The 16,407-nt window shown below is 42.3% G+C and overlaps 1 protein-coding gene across 5 annotated transcripts in view; it reads left to right on the forward strand.

The window, feature by feature from the left end:
• The window catches only part of LOC102831275 (protein quaking-like), a 179,874-nt gene that overhangs the window by 53,665 nt on the left and 109,802 nt on the right, over positions 1 to 16,407 (forward strand). For all 5 annotated transcript variants that reach the window (XM_006871169.1, XM_006871172.1, XM_006871171.1 and 2 more), the window contains exon 3: positions 15,937 to 16,053. In XM_006871169.1, the coding sequence (XP_006871231.1) occupies positions 15,937 to 16,053 (117 nt within the window). The remainder of the gene's footprint in view (positions 1 to 15,936; positions 16,054 to 16,407) is intronic.

The raw sequence follows: 16,407 nt of genomic DNA on the forward strand, positions 1-16,407 counted from the left end.
AGAGAAATACTTTTAACTGATGGTATATGGAGGGGATTATAATCAATGTAATGAAACAAGTGATATGAATGGTTGAATGTGAAACAGATGATGTGCCCTGTAAACTTTCACTCAATCCACAATAGAAAGTCCTAGTTTCCGCCTGTGTGCTGTGTATTGCAGAAGACACTGTGGGTGCCCTGAGCCATGTGTCTCAGGAGTAAGAGCCCCATAGGAAGTGAAAGCCGAGAGCAGACAGCAGCGCAGGACCTTGTGTGTGAGGGCCTGGACTGCGCTCTCACCAGTCCTGTCATCTGCTATGTTCTGAATCCCCTGTGGGCTTTCACTGTCTTCATGTTTTTATTTTAATTGGATAAAAGCGTTTCTTTTTCTAGTTGTCCTATAGCTTCTAGATGGATAGTCATTTATCTGAATCCCTAAGTTTGTTCGAAATGGTTCCAATCAATGACAACTATACTCAAAGAATGGGCATTTACCCTCAGTAGTTGCTGCTGGGTTGAAGTGACGTGGCATAGCACATATTTTGGCTGTAACTGGTTACCAATGTTCCTCCTCGCGCCTGGTGTTACTGTTTTTCATGATATAACCTTGAAGTTGTGCCACCAGAAAAGTTGTTAATGAAGGCAAATTTGCGAAAGATTCTGCACGAAGGGTCCCTGTCAGGGGACCCCGTGGGACAGACCAGTGGTTCTTCCAGAGGACCCATTAATTGTTTCTCTAGAATGAAAATGGGAGCAGAAGAGGAGTAGGCATTTGTCTCCTCAGAGTACAAGACGTGTTGGGCTGTTCATCCTGCCTTCTTCCTTTAGCACACCTGTACTGTGAAGGGGTTGTGCCTCTTGCTGATCTTGCAGGCTCACTGCTGTTCACTAGGTTCGAGGTAGCCCCTTGTCTGTGCCGGTAACTACCGATTCAAGAAGAATGGCAGCTGTCACATTCCTCATCCAAAAAACCAAATCAAGAAAACATTTCATTTATGATCTGTCTTGAAGTACAACACTTTCTGTGATAGGATAATATCCATATAACTACAAGGAAGACCTGGTGGGGCACTGTGGATTAATGCACTGGACTGCAAAGTTGGTTTGAATCGCAAGGTCAGTGATTCAAGCTCACCAGCTGCTCCTTGGTAACCCTATAGAGAATCGCTATGGATCAGTACCAACGTGACAGCGCTTGACAAGAGTAACAAGGACAACGAGTTAATACCTCTATTAGACAAATTTACGCACTAACGTCTCATGCCAGTCATGATGAAATTGAAGAATTCTATCAGCTGCTTCAGTCTGAAATTAATCAAACAAGCAATCAAGATGTATTGATAATTAACTGGTGATTGGAATGCAGAGGTTTGAAGCAAAGAGGAAGGGTCCGTAGTTGGAAAATAAGACAGGAAAGAAAGGAAAGACCAAAATGGATGTTAGAAGAGACTCTGAAAATTGTTATCTAGTATAGATATGCAAAAGCAAATGTTAGAAATGAGGAGGTAAAGGAACTGACCAGAAAATTGCAAAGGACGACTAGAGAGGCAGAGTCAAGTATTAAAACATGTGAAAACCTGGAGTCACAAAACCAAAAGGGAAGAACATGCTCAGCATTTCTCAAGCTGAAAGAACTGAAGAAAAAATTCGAGTCTCAACTTGCAATATTGAAGGATTCTCTGGGCAAAGTATTGAATAATGCAGAAAGCATCAAAAGAAGATGGTCAGTATGCACAGAGTCGCTGTATCAAAAAGAGATAGTTGCTGGCCAGCCATTTCAAGAGCTAGCATATGATCAAGAGCCAGTGGTTCTGAAGGAAGAAGTCCATAGTGCACTGAATGCATTGGCAAAGAACAAGGTACCAGGAACTGATGGCATACAAATAGAAATCTTTCAACAAACTGATGCAGCATTGGAGGCGTTCACTCACCTTTGCCTACTGATTGGAAGAGAGCCATAGTTGTGGCCATTCCAAAGAAAGGTGACCCAATGGAATGCGGAAATCCTCAAAACAATATCATTAATATTACATGCAAGTAACTGAAGTTAACTAAATAATGACTGCAACAGCACATTGATAGAGAACTCCAGAAACTCAAGTCAGATTTAGAAGGGGACATGGAATTGGGGAACTCATTGATGATGTCAAATGGACCCTGGCTGAAAGCAGAGAATACCAGAAAGATGTTTACTTGCGCTTTATTAACGTTGCAAAAGCATTCAACTGTGTGGACCATAACAGACTATGGACAACATTGCAGAGAATGAGTATTCTGGAACACTTAATTTTGCTCATGAGGAACCTGTTCATAGACCAAGAGGCAGTTGTTCGAACAGAACAAGGGAACACCGAATGGTTTAAAATCTGGAAAGGTGTGCACCAGGGTTATATTCTTTCACCAAACTTACTCAGTTTGTATGTTGAGCAAATAATCCAAGAAACTGGATTATAGGAAGAAGAACATGGCATTAGGATTCAAGGACGATTCATTAACAACCTGTGATATGTAGATAATGCAACCGTACTTACTAGAAGAGGACTTAAAATACTAATGAAGATCAAAGACTGCAGCCTTCAGTATGGTTTGTACCTCAAAGTAATGGAAACATAACTCCTCACCACATGACATGATAAATAGAGAAAATATTGCAATTGTCAGACTTCATTTTGTTTGGATCCACCTACAGCATTCATGGAAGCAGCAGTCAAGAAGAAATTAAGCAACATGCTGCATTAGGCATCTGCTACCCAAGATCTCTTGATGAAAGTGTTGAAGAACAAAGATGCCAATTTGAGGATTAAGGTTCAACTTGATGCATTTGAGTTACGGTGCTGGAGATGAATGTGGACTGCTATGTTGGAAGAAGTACAGTACAGCCAGAGTGTTCTTTAGAAGTATGGATGGCCTGACTTTGTCTCTTATACTTCGGACATACTATCAGGAGGGACCAATCCCTGGAGAAGGACATCATGCTTGGTAAAGTGAAGGTAAGTGAAAAAGAGAAAGCCCCCAACTAGATGGATTGGCACAGTGGCAGCAACATTGGGCTCAAGCTTAATAACGATTGTGAGGATGGCGCAGGATGAGGCATTGTTTCATTCTGTTTTGCATAAGGTTACTGTGAGTGGGGACCAACTTGTTGACCCCTAGCAACATCATCAGGGGACTGCCAGAAGAACTCACAAATCTGTGTTGGAAGAAGCACAGCTAGAAGGCTCCTTAGAAGCCAGGGTGGCTTCATCTCATACTTTGAACGTATTATCAGGAGGGACCAATCCCTGGAGAAGAGCATTACGTATACTTGGCAAAGTGGAAGGTCAGTGAAAAAGAGGGAGACTCCCAACGAGATGAAAGCAATGACAACTTTGTCTTCTGTTCATGAAAGGATTTAACCAACAGATACACAGACATATACACTTGTGTTTTGTACTTGCTGTGTGGTAGTGTATTGGGTTAAACATTGGTCTCTTAGCTACAAGGTCATTGGAACCCACCAGGTGCTCTGCAAAAGAAAGATGAGTCAGTCTGCTTCTGTAAAGATGCACAGCTCTAGAAATCCTATTATGGGGCTATTCTACTTTGGTCCTATAATAATTAAACTTAATTATGAGTTGGAATGAACTCTCTGAACTCACTATGTGTTGGCAGTGGTTTTTTGGTTTGTGTAACTTAACACACTGTAACGATCAGGCGTAAGGTTTTCAGGTATCTAGCTAAAATCACCTTAGAGACTCCACAAACACAACATTTCAAAACAAACTGTCCGTCTTTTGTGCAAAAACCAAGCCAAAGGAAGTACATGTTCTTTTCAAAACGCTAAGTAGAGATTACTCTTTAGTATTTCTTAGAAGTGTTTCACTGGAATGTTACTGGAAATCTACTTTTTTTAGTATTAGTTATCAGTTTTGAAAATATACCACAGGAGGTTTTAATATTCAGTTGAATTCTTAAAAGGTTCATGCACAGGTGAGCCCTGTTACTTTCTGTTTTGTCATTGGGAGAAATATGTCACCTCTCTTTCGAATGAAGTGAGCACCAACAGTAGCAGTGTTTTGTGGGTGGTGGCTACACCTCTTCTTGGCTGAGTTACAGTTGGTAAGCTACAGAGGTCTGTGCTTACGCTGTCGGGTTAATTAGGCTTGGTTTCTTTTTCTGCTGCTTTTCTCTATTTTGGCCTTTAGAGTCTCACTTAGCTCAGCCTGTTTGAAATGATTTTCTTTGAAAGTGTTGTGACATTGTTTTAATTGAATGAAGCTGCAGAACTGGCATGATAAATCAACACTGAATGAATTTTAATGCAAGGCAAACGATATTAACTTGGAAATTGGTTGCAGTAGACAAAGCAGCTGCTATGATTAATTTTTTCCATTCTCTGCTCACCACATTTTGAGGAGGCTGACCTTGACGGTGTCAGTTATGTTAGAACCTGGAGGGGTGGGGGGCACTTGGACGCCCCCGAGCTATGCTTTGTGGGCTCCTGGTGCACTAGAGGCTGGATCATCTTTAAGGTCAGAAAATGTTGTGTTAGAGAACCAGTGTTTGGTTTGGGCTAGTTTGAAAACATTTTTATTAACGAATCGTTGTCATGAGGATGAGTGAGCTGCCCTGGGAGCCTTCTGTCCAGTCTTCACGCTGCTTTACCTCAGGAATTTCACTGCGTGGAAAGGATCGCGAACAGCAACAGCAAAGCCACTTGCCCGTGAGACAGTTCTGACTTAACGTCAGCTTCCTGTCAGAGTAGACCTGTGCTCCTTAGGGTTTGCAGGGGCTGATTTTGGGGAAGTAAATTCGCAGGCCTTTTCTCCGAGGTGCCTTTGGATGAATTCGAACCTCCAAGTGTTTTGGGCTGCAACTGAGCACATGAACTGTCTGCAATGCCCAGGGACTCAGTGCCAGAAAGAGTGTTTTGCATGTCTTCTATTGCCAGCCAGCTTTTCCAAGGACACAGGTCCACAGAGCGACGGGGTTTGTTATTGGCAGTGCTAACTCATGGTGGCAGTGCTTGTGACGGCGCTTTTCCATGTTTGTGATCTGTCACTTGTACCTGTTCCGTGAGTTGTCTGGGAAAAGGGTCAGCCTAGAGCATTGCCGTAGTTCCATGTCCCTGACCAGGCATATAGTAATTAGCCCTTCCATACACTTTACAAGGAGCAGGGCAGTTTTTCTTCTCTTTCTTCTTTATCCCTAGCATCTGTTGTAGTGAAAATGACCAAAGCTAAACTGAATTGGTGAAGAATGGGGTGGGGAGATTGATCCTTCTCTCTCTCCAGGTTATTTTGGGGTAAACTGAGGAACATGTTTATAATCAGTGATTACATGAACAGGAGAAGTTAGGACAAGGCAGAAGAGTGGGGAGACTTGCTGAAGGTCAGCGTAGGACTGCCTGTGATCATCATTGCTTCTCTTGTCCTTAGGCCCATATTCCAGTATGTGGAATTCCAAAATGTTCATGGAAAACAATCCTGCTGTTGTGTAATTCAATTTTTCCATGAATTCTTTGAAGCCCCCTCTTATATTATAGTCTCAAGTTCCACTGTGTACTTTAGGGTCCCTCGGAATCAGAATCAACTCCATGGCAGTGGGTTTGATTTTCTCATAGTTTTAGTCGTAGTGCCTGAAATGGTCAGTTGGAGGTAAATGTCAACCATGTAATATAAATGGGTTGTGGGTTCCAGTTAAGATCAGAGATGTTTAGATGTGTGGAGAAACAGAACTCATTATTAGATGCTATATACAGAGTCCCAGTTAAAGTGCTTTTGTTGTTCTTAGATGGCATTGAGTGGGTGCTGACTCACAGTGTGACCCTCTGCACACCAGAATGAAACACTGCCAGGGCCATCACCAGCCTCACAATCTCTGCCACGCTTGAGCCCATTGCTGCTGCCACTGTGCCAGTCCATCTCATTGGGGCTCTTCCTCTTTTTCACTGACCCTCCACTTTACCATCCAGGGACCGGCTGGTCCTTCCTGATAACATGTCCTAAGTTTGAGAGACGAAGTCTGGCCATCCTGGGTTCCAGGGAGCACTCTGGCTATACTTCTTCCAACACAGATTGTTTTGTTCTTGTGGTAGTCCATGGTACTTTTAATATTCTCTTTCAACACCATAACTCAATTCTTCTATAGTCCTTTTTATTCACTGTCCAACTTTCTCATGGATTATGAGGGTATTGAAAAATACTACAGCTTGGGTCAGGTGCACCTTAGTCCTCAAACTGACATTTTTGCTCTTGAACACTTTTAAAGAGGTTTTGTGCAGCATATTTGCCTAATTCAGCACATGGTTTGATTTCTTGACTGCTGCTTCTTCGAATGTTGATGGTTGATCCCAGCAAAATAAAGTCTTTGATAACTTCACAGTCTTTTATCCGTTGATATGGATTGTTTATTGGTCCAGTGGTGAGGATTTTTGTTTTCTCTACATTGAGATGCAGCCTATACTGAAGACTGATTTTTCATCCGTAAGTATTTTAAGTCCTCTTCAGTTTCAGCAAGCAAGGTTGTATCATCTGCATATCGTAGGCTGTTAATGAATCTCTTGTCCTTCAATCCTGATGCCACGTTTTTCTTCATACAGCATACAGATTGAGTAAGTATGGTGAAAGAATGCAACCCTGGCATACACCTTTCCTAATTTTAAACCATTTGGTGTTCCATTGTTATGTTTGAACCAACTGCCTCTTAGTCTCTATGTAAAGGTTCCTCATGAGCACAAAATTTAAGTGTTCCAGAATATTTGTACTTAGCAGTGTTGTCTATAGCTTGTCATGATCTACACAACCAAAAGCAGTTGTGTAGTCAATAAAGCACAAGTAAACATCTTTCTGGGATTCTTTGCTTTCATCTAAAATTCATCTGATGTCAGCAATGATATCCCTCGTTCTGTCCTCATCTGAAACTAGCTTGAACCTCTGGAATTGCTCTGTTAATGTATGGTTGCAGCCATTTTTATATTTATTACCTTTAGTAAAACTTGACTCGCATGGGATGTCCATGATATTGTTCCTCATTCTGTTGGGTCACCACTCTTTGGAATGGGCACAAATAAGAATCTCTTCAGATAGTTGGCCAGGTAGTTGTCTTCCAGAATTAAAATACTAGGATTTCAAAATGTTGAAAGTAATAGAGTCAAGAAAGATGCAAATACAGATGTTGATATTATCATCTGCACAGTATTCAGGGCAGAAAGTATGAACTAGAAAGAGGAGCACTTCATGATGGGAGGAGGATATGTTTTAACAGTTGTACACAGCAAATAACACAGCTTCTAAAACCTACAACACAAAAAATACAAAGAACTAAAAGGAGAAATGACAAACTTTGTCAAAGTGGAATATGTGTTCTTTCCAACCCCCCATGGAGTATGTAGTAATAACCCTGGCTAGTCTAAACAAGTACCAAGAACTGAAATTGTGCATGCTATGTTTTCTGATTACAATGCTAAGAAGCTGTACATCAATAGCAAAGATCATTAGGAAACCCTTATATGTTTGAAATGAGAAAAACACATTCAGATATCTAGTTGCTATCAAAGTGTTTTGACCTGCCTGATAATGAATGGGTCACAGCTAAAGCCGGGCTTTCTGGGGTTCTTAACACTTCCAGCTTATTAGAAAAGAAGGAACAGTGTTATGACCTACCCAGTCACTTTAAAAAAATGAAAAAAGAATTGAGAGTAAACCTGCAGGCGTAAAAGAAAGGAGAGAAATGCATTTCAGAGAAGGATCCAGTGAAAGCCAGTGCACAAACTGGATAGAATCTATCAGCTAGCTACTACTGCATAATAAACCCTGAAAACAAGGGCCATTGATCCAGAACCTGCTTGTGCAGACTGGCCATTCCAGCTGGGCTCAGCAGGGCACTTCTGTCTGTATCCTGACAGCTGAGTGGCTGTACAGCAGCTATGGTAACAGTGGGTCACATGACTTTCAATGGTTGAATCTGAATTTGTATACATGGCAATAAAAGGACTCCAAGGAGCCCCTGTGGAGTCCCTGGTGTAGCACTGTAGGATAAGCACAGGACCATAAAGTTGATTTGAACTACAAGGTTGGTGGTTCAAACTCAACAGTCACTTCTCAGAAACCCTGTACAGATTAGCTATGAGGTAGAACCGACTTGATGGCATGTAACAACAAGAAGGAGCTCTAGTGGTACTGAGCTGCCAGTCAAAAGGTTGATGGGTTCGAACCCAGCAGCTGCTCCTGTGGAAAGAAGACTTGGCGTTCTGCTTCCTTAAAGATGACAGCCATTTGGAATTGTATAGGGCACTGCTCCTCTGTCCTGTAGGCTTCCTGTGAGTCTGAGCTATGGCGTCAGCACACAGCACCAGTCGGGCCCCTCAGAACAGAAGCCCACACAATTCTGGAGGCCTCAGCTGCTCTCTGTACACGGCTCTGTGCCCGACTGTATTGGCCAGAGCAAATCCCAGCAGGCCTCACATTGAGGAGGGGGGATCAGCTGCAGATAGACGTTATGAAAGGCACGGATGCACGGAGGGATGGAGAATTGTGGCCATTTGGAAAACATCAGTCTACCTTCATTAACAAAACCAGAATCAGATAATTTAAAAAGATTGGAAGACTGAAAATGGAGAGAGGGGGGAAAAAAAGAGATAGATTGATATAGGTAACCAGGAATGTGAAAAGGGACTTTACTACAGATACTGAAAAGAAAACACTGACCCAGTTATATGACACCCCCTGTAGGACAGAGCAACTGCTCCTTTGGATTTCTGAGGTTGTCAGTCTTTATGAGAGCAGCCAGACTCATCTTCCTCCTGTAGTGCAGCTGGTGGATTTGAACCGCTGACCTTTCTGTTAGTAACCTGATGTGTTCTGTTAGTTACCCAGTGTACCACCAGGTCTCCATTATATATATGATATGTGAAAGAATTCAATAATGTGGACACTTTTCTGGGTAAAGGAAGCTTACTGAAACTGACAGAGGAAAAGAAATAGGAAGAGTGCTGGTGCCTCTGTCGAAGCAACGGAGATGGAAGTTTCAAACCTTCACAGAGGACCCTCCAGGCTCTAGAGGGGCACTGAAGAATGTGGCGGTGTTTACAAAAGAAATCACATGAAACTGAGGTCCATTTAGATTGGAGGAAAAAGAGACAACTCATCCCAGTTTGTTAGGATGCCAAACTAACAAAGAATATTCTGAGAAAGGAAAACTACAGGCCAATTCCATTCACAAAGATAAATTTCAGGGATAGAATTATCAACAAAGTGTTAGCAAACTGAATCCACCAATTTATAAAAAGGATAATGCACCAAGATCAAGTGCAGTTCATTTAAGAATGTTTGTTTGCTGTAACATTTGACAGTTAGTGTATTTAATTATATTCACAGACTAAAGGAGGGATATTATGGTTGTCTCAGAAGGTGCCGAAATTGTGATAAATTTAAGCATGTATTCTTGATGAAAACTCCTAGGAAATTAGGGATTGGAGGGGATTTTCTTGATCTGATAAAATACGTCTACAAGTTCACACCTACTATTGTTGTTAAGTGCCATCGATTTGATTCCAACCATAGCCACCCTGTATAGGGTTTCCAAGGAGCAGCTGGTGAGCTTGAACCGCTGACCTTACAGTTTGAACAGCTTTGCAGTTTGGTGCATTAACCTGCAGTGCCACACCAGGACTCCAAACCTACTGTAGGGTAGGACTGTTGAAGTGAGAGTTCTTGAAATCTGCAACAAGTCGAGGATGGTAAATGTATATTTGACTCTGAAGCTCACCAGTGCTTTACAAATAGCATGAAAAAGGGATACAAGGCATAAGAGTTGGAAAGAGAAATGTAGATTGTTTATTTGCATATGTTGTTACGATTGTTTCCTGATGGGATCCCAAAAGATCTGCAGAAACGTTACTAGAATTCATAATGAAACATGGTTATCGAGTACATGATTGCTACAGAAAAACCTGAAGATGCAATGAAAACCATGCTGTGCGACAGCAGAAGAGGTCTCCATGTATCTAGAAATAAATCTAACAAAAGGTGAGTAGAGGTGCGGCGATGAAAACAACAAGCTTTATGTTCTTGAGAGAAACCATAGAAGACCTGACCATCTGGGGAAATTATTCCGTGCTCAAGGAGCTCTGGTAGCGTAGTGGTTACAAATCAGGCTGCTAACCTCAGGGTCGTCAGCAGTTTGAAACTACCAGCTGTTCTACCGGAGAAAGATGAGGCTTTCTGCTCCTGTAATGATTGACAGACTCAGAAACCCTGTACAGGGTCACTATATGAGTTGGAACCGACTCCACGGCGCACAACCACCACCGCCACCGCCACAGCTTTGAGCATTCCACATTGGAATATGAACCCAGTTAATATTCCTCAAAGTATTATTTTAGAAAATGACCACCCGATGCTAAAATACATGTAGAAATGCAGTGGGCCTTGTCTAGGTAAGACACTCTGGAGAAAAACAAAGTGGAAGAGCTAAAAATCAAGAACTGTAGGATCAGCATTAGACTGAACTCCAAGGTCGGCAGTTCAAACCCACCAGCAGCGCCTCAGAAACCCTGTTGCAGGGTCACTATGAGTCAGAATCGACTTGATGACACTTAACAACAACAACAACTAATAATTACAGAGTCTTGGTGTTGTGAGGTAGGGTAAGGACTGGACTGCTAAATGCAAGATCCATGGTTGAAACATACCAGTTGTGCTTTGGAAACCCTCTACAGTGTCACTGTTGAGTCGGAACTGACTTGCTGGCACTTAACAACAAGAGCTACCATCTGGCTTGGATTTCTAGCAGCTCTGTTGATGAATTGCTGCAACTGGTTTTAATTAAATTGAGCAAAATTTTACTTTACATGTGATGTTAATGACATTGCTTGATGGTTTCCAAGTTCTGTTGGGTCACCTTTCTATGGCTCTCTTCCAGTCGGTTGACCAGGTGTAGATATCATCCACATTGTTTGGCATAGATAACTGCTAGTGCCTCCAGTGTGGCACTGTAGGATCAGCACTGGACTGTGAACTACAAGGTTGGCAGTTCAAACCCATTAGCTGCTCCTTGGGAACCCTATGAGTCAGAATCGACTCGATAGCACATAACAAGTACCTGTAGCGCTGCCTCAGTGGGTTGAAAGGTTTTACTCGATACCCCTCAAGTTCTGGAGCCTACATTTCTGCCAGCGCTTTCAGTGCAGCTCAGACCTTTCTTTCACTACCATCGGTTTGTTAAGTTTTTATTGTGAATTGAGCGCTATCACATGGGAGAATATGATTGCAATCTCCTCCGTGCATCATTGTTCAACAGTATTTGCTTCCATTCCCTCTGTGGTGTTTTTTTTTTGTTTTTTTTTGTTTTTGTCTTTTTGCAGGGAAAGGGGAGGTGGTTTGTACATACAGGCAGGAATATATATACTCGTTTAAACAACCAAAGGGCACGTTCTGCAAGCCTGCCTCCTGGCCATGAGCCTTTCTCTTTCCATGAGTCTAGAGTCCTCAGCTGCTCTAGTTCTCCATGCCCTCATCTCTGCCTCCATCTCCAGTGTCGCTGCTTTTTTCTTTTAAGTTTTTGTTGTGAACTGAGTGGTAGTTCACATGGGGGAACATCAGTTTTTATACTCATTGTTTCATAGCAATGATTTCAGTCTCCTTTGTGCTTCATCATTCAACAGTATACCCTCGGGTTTTGATCATATGCTACCTCTTGAAATAATTGAACATCAACCATTTCTTTTTGGTACAGTGACTCTGTGTATGTTTCCATGTTCTTTGGATACTTCCTGCATTGTTCAGACTTTTGCCAATGTTTTTAAGTGCCATTGAGTCAATTCTGACTTTCATCTTTCTCCCAGAGAACAGCTGTTGGCCTTGATCCACTTACCTCGCAGTTAGCAGTTCATTACTTACCTGACAGAGCCACAGCTCTTAACCATAGAACAATTTAACATTGCAACTCAAGATGTGAATTTTGTCTTTTTAGAAATGCTGAGCATGTTCTACCCGTTTGGTTTTCTAACTCCAGGTCTTTGCACATTTATAATACTTGACTTTGTCGTCTGGACCTGCCCTTTCAAATTTTCTGTTCAGCAATTTTACTACTGCAGTCTTTCCATTCACTTTAGCTACTCTACATTTATGAGCAAATTTCACAGTCTTTTCTGACATCCACTTTGATATTTTTTTTTCTTTCTGGTCTTTTTAATGACCTTTTTCTTCCCTCAGATGTGTTACTATTGATGTCATCTCACAACTCTTCTGGTCTTTGATCTTTAGGGTTTAATGCATGAAAGCTGTTCTTAAGATGGTCTCTAAATCCAGGTGGGATCTACTCAAGGTCATGCTTTGGTTCTTGTGGAGTTGTAAAATTTCCTTCAGCTTCAGCCTAAACTTGTATATGAGCAATTGATGGTCTGTGTCACAGTTTGCCCCGATGTGTTTTGGCTGATGTTGAAGTTCTGCATCATCTCTGCCTACAGATGGAGTCAGTTTGATTCTTGTTTATTCTATTTGACGAGTCCACAAGTATACTCACTGCTTATGTTGTTGAAAAAGTATATTTCTGATGGATTTCATTGGTCTTGCAAACTTCTATCATGGGATCTTCAATATAGTTTCTATCACCAAGGCTTTATTTACCAACTAAGAGTCCTTCCTTTTTGTTTCCAGTAATTATCAATGCGTCCTGATTGCATGTTTGATCAATTTCAGACTGGAGACGTTGGTAGAATTCTTAGCATTGGCTTTAGTTGTTGGTGCATAAATTTGAACATATAGTTGTATTAAGTGGTCTTCCTTGTAGTCGTATGGATATTATCCTATCGCAGACAGCATTGTACTTCAAGATAGAACTTGAAATGCTGTTTTTGACAATGAATGTGACACTTGAATTTGTCGTTCCTGGCATGGTAAACTTTATGATTATTACATTCAAAATGCTCAGTACTAGCTCATTTCATTCTTGGCTATTTCCAATTTTCCTGGATTCATTTTTTTTATACATTACATGTTCTGATTATTAATGGATGTTTGCAGCTGTTTCTCCTCACTTTAGTTGTGCCCAGTCAGCAAATGAAAGTTCCGAAAGCTTTGCTTCATTCTTGTTACTATGTTTAACTCTACTTTGAGTCAAGGTGTGGTATTGTAGAATAAGGACTGGACTGCTAACCACAGTTTGACGGTTCAAACCCACCAGTCACTCCTCAGAAACCCAGTACGGGATCTCTGTAAGTCGGAACAAGGCAATTAGAAATAGTAACAATGACTACTTTGAGGCGACAGCTCTTCCCCAGTTGTATTTTGAATACTTTCCAACTTGAGTGGTTCATGTTCTGGCACTGTATCTGACAGTGTTTCGCCACTATTCATAGTTTGTCTTAGTCTGGAAGCTCCTGTGAAAGATATCCACCAGGAGTGACCATGCTGATATTTAAAATACGAGTGGGAAAACTTCTAGCGTCTTAGCAGTTCACAAGCCACCATAGTATGTGACAGACAGGTGATGGCCGATTATCTTAGGACACCATTAAAAGGCTAGAAGACAAGCCAGAGGACGGGAAAGGGTATTTTCATGTTCAGCTTTGTTAGTTCTCAGGGGAGTGCGAATTCAAACAAATATAACTACTCTCTACATTTGCCGGTATGACTAAGATAAACAGCATCCACAACACAAAATTGGAGATTTGGATGAAAACCAAATCCCTCTCCTCGTGTTGAGTCTAGTATTGTATGGGGCCCCAGTGAGTACCGGCGCCACGGCAGCTTCCTCATCTCCATGTGTAGCGCTGGAGTTTGATTCCCGCTCAGTGCACCCTCTCTGCCGTGGGTTGTTTTCATGTGGCTCAGATGATGGAGGATAAGCACTGGACTTCTTCTAACTGCAAGGTTGGCAGGTCAGACTCACTAGCTGCTAGTGGAAACCCTGTGAGTCCGAACAGACTTGATGGCACTTAACGACAGTAACAGCAACAGTGATTCTCAGCAGAGCTTCCTTCCACACAAAGATGGACTAGATCGATCTACTTGTGAAAATCAGTCAGTGAGAGCCCTATACATATATATATATATCTCACAAGGATCTGGTCCTGGGGATCATGGGAAAGCTTTGTGCTTGGGCATTGTGATTTGGGGCTTGACCACACTGCATCTGACAAGCCCCCCCCCCCCCCCCCCAACGTGGGTGTGTACAACTGTTGTAGAACAGCCTCTTCCCCTCTTTCTCCTCTGTCCCCTCAGGCTAGGGCCTCTCCTCCAGTGTTTGGAAACTTGTGTGTCTGTTCCTATGACGTGTGCAACACTGAACTTCAGAACTCGGAGCTTGCTTTGATGACCAGGGCCCAGTGCTGGACCAGGGATCTCTTTTTTCACTGGCTGTGGACACTCTGTGCTCGACTGTGTGTGTTGTGAATGTGTGAGAAGAGTCAGGGCTGTGTTTCCTGAGGTGAGTTTGTAGTGGGTGCTGTTCATTCTTAGCACATGGACCTTTTGTATGTGGTGTGCTGTTTGTGCACACTTAAGCCTCTGCATTACAACTCCACCAGGTTAGTATGGAGAAACATTTGAGGTGACTTTTAGAATTACTCACTACTCACTGCCATTGAAGCTTGATAATAGCGGCCGTGATATGTGAGCTCTTCAGGGTTGTCACACGTGACTTATAGTCTGTTTGTGGTTCCTTCAGGGTGGATACTTGGGAAGGTCAAGGGGACTGGGCATCCTTGGGATCCAGGAAGCTGAGTACATTGCTCAGTTGGAGTTCTGGCTTAGTATAGAGGTGTACAGAGGAGTCCGGTGTGGCGCTGTAGGATAAGCACTTAGACCACAAGGTGGGCAGTTCAGACCTACCAGCTGCTCCTCAGAAACCCTATTGAGGGTTGCTTAAGAGCCAGAATGACTTAATGACAAAGAGGTTCAAAAAGTTCTCTCTGCAGAGAACCAGACGTAGGGTCTTTATTTGAGTATGACGTGGCAGGGGGCCAGGCCCATTTCAGAATTTGGATTCTAGTGTTAGCTCTAGATCAAGTGTTTACGTGAGGGGAGGTCCTTTCTTCCCCTTTGCGCCTGTTATCTCACCTCGTCCAAGAGTCTCTGGTCTCAGATGGCGTGTGCTAGTGAGGCGTGCAGGTCAGCGGGTGAGCTGCACACCTGCAGTGCAGATGGTGAAGAGGTGCCCATGGCCGCACCTTGAGGACCAAGGGCAAGTGAGACACAGGAGCAACATGCAGAAGAGGAAATGCCTATTGTGAAACACGCTCATTTTTGCCTTTTATAAAAATGATATGCGGATGAGGATAACTTGCTTTTCAATATTCAGAATCCGTCTAGTCTTCTGTAGGCCTTTTTATAAATTACCTCATATATAAATATGAGATGTTTCTGTTGAGGGCTGGTAATTATTTCTACATGCCCATGACTGTCATAGTCACAACAAAATTTAAGGCTCCTTGCTGGAATATTTGGTAGGGGAAGGTGGAAGGAAGCAGACAGGAAAGCAAGGGTGCTGGCCGGCATGTAGGGACTGATGTAGGCCTACACAGACTTGTCCATACATTTTTGGACCCAGGAGCCCACACTGGCAGTCCATGTTCTTCTAACATGTCCAGTGGACAAGTCAAACATTTCTGGGTAAGTAAGACAGGAATTTTTCTTGAAAATCTTCATAAAAAGAAGGCTGTCATGGTCTAACATAATGAACAGTTTCCTCAGTGGCGTGCTTACAAAAGGACGGTTTTTCATAGGGATTTGTTTTCTTGGGTAGCATTTAAGATTTTGTCAAGCTCATTAAAATTCTCTGGTTACATGACATGTGATGTCTTCCTTCAACTTGGCAGGAAATTCATAAGGTCTCTAAGGTTATATTTGAACTTAGTGTTCAAAGGTATTTAACTTTAGACTTCAGAAAATAAATAGCATGTTTCAGAATAATTGGAAGAGCCATGAATGAAGCAGGTGGATTATGGATGGTGATTCTATTTTTTCTTCTCCAGTTTAATTTTGTTGGGAGAATCCTTGGCCCAAGGGGACTGACAGCAAAGCAACTTGAAGCTGAGACAGGATGTAAGATAATGGTCCGAGGCAAAGGCTCCATGCGGGACAAAAAGAAGGTAAGTCCGGGGACTGGGGCAGGGCTCCAGGGCTGCTTCTCCCTCTGCCGCTTCACAGTCTGTAGCTTTCAATAGTTGATGTTTTTTGTTTTGAAAAGATTATATTTCATGTGAAAAACGTAACAAACTGTTGACCAGGAATGACCTGTTGAAGTGGAATTTGTTTGTGTTTGTGTTCTCAGGGTTTCCCTTGTGAATTGTCATCCACAGGCCTTTGCTTTGTGTATCGTAGAGTCTTAGGTTGGCAGCTTCTGAATTTGACATGTTAACGATTCAGAAATGAATCAAGGTATCATGTTCTGGATGCAAAAAGAAGCACCTAAAAGTTTGAACGTCTAAAATATTTCTTTTGAT

This window comes from Chrysochloris asiatica, unplaced genomic scaffold, assembly GCF_000296735.1.
Source record: "Chrysochloris asiatica unplaced genomic scaffold, ChrAsi1.0 scaffold00162, whole genome shotgun sequence".
Taxonomy (NCBI): domain Eukaryota; kingdom Metazoa; phylum Chordata; class Mammalia; order Afrosoricida; family Chrysochloridae; genus Chrysochloris; species Chrysochloris asiatica.